General features: G+C 33.6%; 1 protein-coding gene across 5 annotated transcripts in view; it reads left to right on the top strand.

Annotated features, from left to right (window-relative positions):
• Nucleotides 1-8,471, top strand: part of LOC106871778 (uncharacterized) — a 262,045-nt gene that overhangs the window by 200,285 nt on the left and 53,289 nt on the right. For all 5 annotated transcript variants that reach the window (XM_052969918.2, XM_052969917.2, XM_052969916.2 and 2 more), the window contains 4 exons: nt 1,431-1,484; nt 3,095-3,148; nt 4,816-4,860; nt 6,806-6,859. In XM_052969918.2, the coding sequence (XP_052825878.1) occupies nt 1,431-1,484; nt 3,095-3,148; nt 4,816-4,860; nt 6,806-6,859 (207 nt within the window). The remainder of the gene's footprint in view (nt 1-1,430; nt 1,485-3,094; nt 3,149-4,815; nt 4,861-6,805; nt 6,860-8,471) is intronic.

The following is an 8,471-nucleotide window of genomic DNA, read 5'->3' as shown; positions in this document are numbered from 1 at the left end:
ATATTATATATATATATATATATATATATATATATATATATATATATATATATATATTATATATATATATATATATATATATATATATATAATATTATACATATATATATATATATATATATATATATATATATATATATATATATATATACATATATATATATATATATATATATATATATATATATATACACATACATATATATATATATATATATATATATATATATATATATATATATATATATATCAAAAGGATATGTTATAATACTATTTCACGTATACAAAAACACCCATACCAACAATTCAACATACCTCAATCATCAGCTTCCCCTACGGATATCATTATGGCTTCGACACCTGGGCAGTACCATTCAATCCGGCGGTGTCAACAGCACTAAAATAAGTGTTGTTTGGGAACAAACATACCAAAGACACCACAACTTTCAGACACATTTCCCCCTTTGTACAACCGTATAGAGTATGTAGGATTTTAATATATTATGTATTCAGAAGATAATGCTCTAAAATTATTTCTCGGGTGTTATCTTCTAAACCAGGAGCTGTGCATTCTCAGCAGCACATAGGTTGCATGGTTTCTTATTACACGTATGCCTTATGTAATGTGTCCCATTTTAGATCGTTTTGGAGTTCCCGACCCAGTCATATATACTTATAAGGTTTCGAAACGTATAGTTGTGCTCGTAGTAGCGTTGTGGGAGGTTAAGCTTATATACGTCTTGTACGTTTGAGGGTTTAATCTTTGTAAACTATGTTTTTGCTACGCATTTGGAGTTAAGTGGACATGTATTCACGATGCGACAATTGCAGTTTCCAACGGCTACTTTTGTGTAAAGTTAATTCAAATTAGAGAATTTAGAGGAAGTTAAGATTTACGCGATGTTAGGAGTGGTTGAGAATGACAGCTTAACTGTATATCTGTTGATAATTTGATAGTATCTATGTTGTAAAGTCTCCTAATTAGTTTGAGGATATTTGCCATTGAGGCTGGTTACCGAGAGACTGAAATTGAATTATATAACTATATAATAAATCTATATATTACTATATTGTCATGTTAGTCCCTTAAAGTTTCCACTATGTCGAATTAAGTTCATACTTTCTCTGATATGTGACATAAATACTGGCGGATTGTTGCCGTTGAGTCAATACTAATGTTACCTAAAACTAAGATGTAAATATTGTTTCCGTTGTATTCCACAACAAAATATTGTTTGCTTAGTCGAAATGATATAATTCAAATCTCTTCAATTTTATTTTCATCTTTAGTTAGTACCTATATCTATTTTAAATATTAGATTTCGTTTTAGTAAAACGTAATGTTGTTTGTAAGTAAATACGGTGTTATTTCTTAGTTTTAATGAAATGTTTTTGTCAGTAAATAACGAAATGTTATTTCTATCTTACAGGGACCACCTGGACGTCCGGGACTGCGAGGTTCTGTCGGACCCAAAGGAGACATGGTACAGTATGCTGTTTTCTCGAATATATGCACACACCTATATACATACCTATATACACATATAGTGATACATACATTATATACACATTCTAGATATACAATTCTACATACATATACACATGCTATACACAAATAACAAAAAGTTCGATTATATATATATATATATATATATATATATATATATATATATATATATATATATATACATACATACATATCAGGTACGTGCCATCAGTAATTACTCAAGGTAGGCAGTTGGTGATCTTTATGTAGTAAAACACACAAAAATAAGCAAAATACAGACATGTGACTGAGTTGAAGGCAGATTTACTTCTGCCTTTATAGCACGTAAAGAAAACGTCGTTGTAGGAGTGTACACAGCACATGTACTACAGCAGTCCTATGTGTAGCTTAAATACTGCGATTGAAAAGCAGGGACGAGTTATGCCTACCTAATCTACAAAAAAAAATCGAACAATTTGCATTTTATGCATAGTAATCAGAGTTACCTTCATAATTTTATTGAATTGAATGCATATTTTGGCATGAGATGAACATGTTGCTATCGATCTATTTTATTCAAGGTAGGCACTACCTACCTTGCCTACCTAGGTGGCACGTCCCTGATATATATATATATATATATATATATATATATATATATATATGTGTGTGTGTGTGTGTGTGTGTGTGTGTGTGTGTGTGTGTATGTGTGTGTGTGTATACATGTAAATGTGTAAACATCGGCACAGTACGCTCAGGTTGAATTCCATTGTGTGTTATCTTGAGTAAATATTGTTATAAATGTCTATATAAATGTCTATAACCTTGGGTTGTCCCATATCCTGAAAGTGAAATTGAGCAAATGGAAATTATAGAGAAGCTTATCAAGTGGATTGCACCTTTACATCGAAAAGGCACAGTCTTTTTATACAGTATCATGCTGATTCTGCCTGAGAATTAAATTAAGGACACACGTGTATATGGAATACTCACCCACTTAGACGCTGCTTCAACGAGCAAGTAATACAATTAATCGAACAATTGAATTATCGTCGAAACCGACAGAGAACTAACCATCTGCATGCGTCTGTTTATTCATGTTATATTATATTAACGATTCAATGACTTGAAGTAAATTGGGGTTATAACGATAAGAAATACCGTTTCTACTATAGGCACAGCGACAGGAATTTAGTGAGATGGAGCCAGTCGATTTCAGTGCTCAACTGGTGCTTATTTCATCGACTGTGAAAGGATGAAAGGGAAGGTCGACCTCGGCGGGATTTGAACTCAGAACGTATAGACGGGCGAAACGCTGCTCAAGCATTTTGCCGGGTGAGCTAACGGTTCTGTCAGATCATCGCCTTGAAACGATAAGAAATATAATAAAATAAGAGATATAACCTAGCGGTTCAGCTAGACCGATAGAATAAGTATCAGACTTGAAAATAAGTATTGGGGGTTATCTGTTCAGCCATACCGTTCTAGGCGGTACCCTAGAATGGCTGCAGTCCTCTGATTGACACAAGTAAAATAAACAAAAATTATACAGAGAATTTTGACCAAAAATATATATTATATGCAAATTTCGTATACTTTCTGTTCCAGGGACCTAAAGGAATGCCAGGCGATCCAGGGCGACTTGGTGATCCAGGAAGAGAGGTAATTATACAATATTGTATATTATTTTACACCAACTTTCTTTTATCAGAATCTTAGTATATATTTCCATTAAAGCTCTGGCAATGATATTATTTTTCTTGTGTAGCCCCAAAAGAGACTTATGATTAGATACACGTCATTATGTAACCCTTCAAATTTAAGCCCTTCGCTCCGTATGGATCAGAGGCCATCGACAATAAAATAGAAATAAATAGCTATTTTATTTCTTTTTCTATGGTGTTCTGCCATACTTGATTATTTTATTTCTTTATTATTTTATAATTAGCTTTTATTTATTTATAAAATTAATCTAATTTTTGGACCTCTATAAATTCATACTTAGCTTATATAAAACTATACTGGTATATTCACTACTTATAAAAAAACTGCTTAGATTATAATTTTATTAATATATAATTAGCATGTTCTTTTACCTCAATACTCCTTTATTAATACCAGTGTATACCAATTAATCGATATTCACAGATACCACCTGATGAGTTAATATTTAAGTGTACAATATGTATAGATCTTAAACTATTTCTGGATAATTTCTTATCCTCCGTCTATTGTGGTAAAAGTTTGGTATATATTCAAAAGTATTCAAAAATTTCTATCCTTTTGCTATAATATTCTTAATAATTCTCTGAATAACCCTAAACTTTGACTGTATACAATATAGCAACATTGTTTAAAACATCTAACTATAGTACTACTACATGATAAGACTTCCCCTGTTTCATTATCAATGGTCTGCTAGTGGGCAACCCCCTTTAGTTGTCAGCCAACATCTTTTTTTAGTCTTCCTTTACCAAACCTCATGATATTGCTTCTAATAAATCGTGATTTTTATGACTATACCAACTATGATTTCTGTCTGCTCCCTCAGCCCTACCCCTCACAGATACTGCCCTTTATTCTCTCAGCCTTAGATATACAAGGATTTGATAAACTAGTCTATAAATTAAAACTGACCACATAAAAACAAAAAATTAGTGACAAGCAGAGTCTGTAACAATGTACATCTTCTTGATACCTTAGTAGTTTCTATGCTGGAGTGAAGACAGCATGTTCTCTGTCTAGCTCGTTACCTTCTTGGAGATTTTAGGTATAATTATACTAATGTGTCCATCTGTTTTAATTTAATTAAATTCTATGTCTTTGTGCAGCTGAAGATTGCTCTGCATTTAAATTGATGTAATGATTGCATTGTTAAATTAAATGGAGTTGCATGACACGATCGTACTGCATTAGCTCTGGATATCCTTGTTGTTTATTTTGATATCTATCTATCTATCTGTCTGTCTGTCTGTCTGTCTGTCTGTCTGTCTGTCTGTCTGTCTATCTGTATCCATCTCTCTCTCTCTCTCTCTCTCTCTCTCTCTCTCTCTCTCTCTCTCTTTCTATCTATCTATCTATCTATCTATCTATCTATCTATCTCTGTCTCTCTCTCTCTCTCTCTCTATCTGCCTGTCTGTCTGTCTATCCATCTGTCTGTCCATCTTTCTCTCTATTTATCTATCTATCTGTCTGTCTGTCAGTTTGTATGTCCATCTATCTTTCGCTCTACCTATCCACCTATATATATATCGTATATACAAAAATTGCATTTCATATTTCATAGCCATTAAATCTAACATTTACAAATTGGTCGTCTTTTATAAAGGGATTTATGGGACCAACCGGCCAGCCAGGAAATGACGGTAAAGACGTATGTATCATTTATAATCTCTCAATTTGCAATGTAGTCATTATGAATAACCGTAACCTTCCTTGCAAAGAGCTCGAGTTTTATTAGAGAAAGTTCATTGCTTCGATAAAACACGTACATTTATCATTGCATATATATGTGTCATATAATATATATATATATATATATATAAATATATATATATATATATATATATATGTATATATGTATATATATATATATATGTATGTATGTATGTATGTATGTATTGCGTAATCAAATTTTAAACGCACCAAAACTACGCTGATCCTAGTCTCCAGGGCTGATAAGCGATTTAAGAGGTGTCCTATGTGTATTGCCTTTTCCCATGTTTCGCTTTAATGCTCACTGTGTGGGGGCAGGGGAGGTGCGTGTGTATGTTACCGAAAGGGAGACTGGACTGTGGTATACATATATGCCACTTGCATCTTTGTGTATATTTTGTATACCAGTGCGCGCACACATCTGCATGAATATAACTTTACATTTGCGTGCGCATAGGAAGGAGCACGGTGGGTGCTCACGTGTGTATGCATACAATTGTATTAATGTTTATGGTTGTATTCAGATCCCTGTTCTTGTTGATTATCCGTGTCCCAGTGCACACAGACTATAATCAGCTGCTTATACAGAGTGCGGCAAAAGGCCTCAGATTCACCGTTCTGCATAAAGGTTTACAAAGCAAAGACACAAGGTGCACAGATTCAAGCTTTGGTGGTAACTGAGAAAAAATAAAAAAGAAGTATAAAACAATTGGCTATGTAAAGACACATTCTAAGGCAGTTCTTAACAACAGAAGGAAGACGAAGGCGGCGAGCTGACAGAGTTGTTAGCACACGGGTTAAAGTGCTTAGCGGTATTTCACCCGTCTTTACATTCTGAGTTCAAATTCCGCCGAGGTCGACTTTGCCGTTCATCCTTTAGGGGTCGATAAAATTAAGTACCAGTAAAACACTGACACCAGTGTTTGACTGGCAACTGCTAGCCTTGTGCCAACATTTAAAACCCATATGAAGACGCGTTTATCACTTGCCTAGCTTCCTTAGTTCCACACCAATGGTCGTGTTAAATGTAAGAAGATTCTTTTTTTGCTATCATTCACTGCAATTGATTTGTTCTGTATCTGAAAGTAAGCGAGGTGCTACCTACCCCATTCAGGAAAGGTTACCCACTTTCGGCTAAATAAAATAAATCATTGAACTCCGGATGTACTATTCCTTTTCTAAAATAGAATTGAGCCATTTTAGTGTCCCCTAAAATATTTCTAACTTTCGTCAATTGTCGGCAAAATACATTGGTTGCTATGTTGAAAACAATCGTCCCCGACATTTTTACCGAAATTCATTTGAAAGATACATACAAAAATACACTGCTTCTATCTCGTGCAGACATTTTCTAACGGACTAGTTTCCTATTTTCTATATATTGCAAGCTAGGTTAGACTACTGCTATGCCCGGAAAACGAGTGCCCACCGCTGAAGAGATCCAATAAGATTCGAAATCACGTGGTCTGGTGGTCTCGGAGTTAGGGTGGCAGGGGTTCTCTCCCGCTTGCAATAGATATCGAGTGCGAAAGCGCACTGAATAAACCACTTGGAGGAGATGTCTTCCTGCGGTTAAAACAGCAATATCGTCATCTCTTAGACAGCACCAACGTTGAAGTGGTGATGAATACTATATATATATATATATATATATATATATATATATATATATATATATATATTCATATATATATATATATATATATATATATATATATATATATATATATATATTCATATATATATATATATATATATATATATATATAGTATTTTATGATGTGATTCATACATATCTTCATAAAAATCATAATAAATGATGAAGAAATGTATTTAAACACATTTCAAAAATACCATTCTTAATAATTTTTATTATATTTTAGGGTTCTAAAGGAGACCCTGGTATTCCTGGAATCAGAGGACCACAAGGACAAATTGTAAGTTTTTCAGCATCCGTTGAATGTGAGGTTATGTGTGAGAGTGACCTGATATCAGTAATTTATATTTTTGGAAAACAACAAACGAGTATCCTGTACACCTTCTTTCCTTTTCACCTGCAACTCAGCGTGGGCTAAAAGTCCTTGTCACCTCCAGTACACAGAAAACCATGGGTTCCATATGTTGTACGAAATCTGAAACAACTAATCCAAAATGAAGGCCATTGGATAGATCGAATTATTAGAATTTCGGATAAAATATTTTTTGGTATTTATTTCGGCTCTTTATGTTCTGAGCTCAGATTCCGCTGAGGTCAACTTCGCCTTTGAAAGTCGATAAAGTATACCAGTCAAATACTGAGTTGATTTAATCGACTGTTAATCTGTGTCGACATACAAAATGTGATGCATGGTACAAAAGAGCCCAAATCCCCGTCCAGCCGTGTAGAGTACATTGCTGTCACTCATCCACATAAGCAAGCATTTAAACACCCACACATATATATACACGATCTCTCTCTGGATAAAATAAAATAAAACGAATGTAATTAATATGAATTATAAAGTCACGTTCAGTCCAATGCAGAATTTTTTTTAGAGTTATATCAGCAATTACATCCACCACCTAAATTTAAAAATAAAAGCACAACCGATCAGTTAAAACATAACATCTCGGATAATGGCATCTGTTATTGCTCAGTGAATCCTTGGTGCAAAGCAATTCTGTTTAAATAGTTTCATTTTTTATGCATAGTTATGCCAACCAAAGTGTGGACAGATATGGGGAAACGGACCCGGGATTTGAACCTCACACTCTTACTGTCTTCCGTGTTTGTTTTATTCGGAAACGTTAAATGTTGATCTAAAAAGAGGTAGGGTTCACCCAGATTATCAGTCAATGAATTACTGTAGTCTGCAAACTGGAGATAACTCCTATATTCTCAATTGAGTACAAGAGGGGAAATTGTTCATATTTTTTCGCTTGTAATAAACTATATTATCTTTATTTATTTATAAAATATATTACCTCTTTACATTTATTTGATGAAATTCGCTTTTAATTTTTCCTTTAATCAGAGTTCATAACATTCGTATATAGCTGCTGTTTTCATCTAGTTGAATCTCATCAGTAATACGTCGTCAGGAATATTAAAATATTAACGTTAGTGAAGAATAAAAGAAGTAAAGGGAAGATATATAATGAAGTCATTGTCGTTCATATCCCATTTACGTCGTAAAAGTGAGAGAAAGAGAGAGAGAGGTGCAGAGAGGGAGAGATAGAAATGGAAGAAAACCTTCCAAACACGGAAGAAAACCTAAGATGTAACTGCAGTTCAAATTGCTAAGAAGAAAAGAATTGCATTTGTTATTTTCTGAGAGAAGGCATTATAACTGGATTATAAAGTGGAAACACACAGTCATACATACATACATGGGCGACTGTGCTGGTCTTCCATAAAACAATCTAGTCCGGGTTTGTGCCTGGGAGGGTAACTTTCTAGGTGCAATGCCATGGTCATTCATGACCGAAGAGGTGGGGTCCTTCATATATATATATATATATATATATATATAGTTAGATTACGTTATACTATAATTCATATTATAGCTG

This window comes from Octopus bimaculoides, chromosome 8, assembly GCF_046866305.1.
Source record: "Octopus bimaculoides isolate indiv1 chromosome 8, ASM4686630v1, whole genome shotgun sequence".
Lineage (NCBI taxonomy): Eukaryota > Metazoa > Mollusca > Cephalopoda > Octopoda > Octopodidae > Octopus > Octopus bimaculoides.
This window is presented reverse-complemented; position numbering and strand designations above follow the sequence as displayed.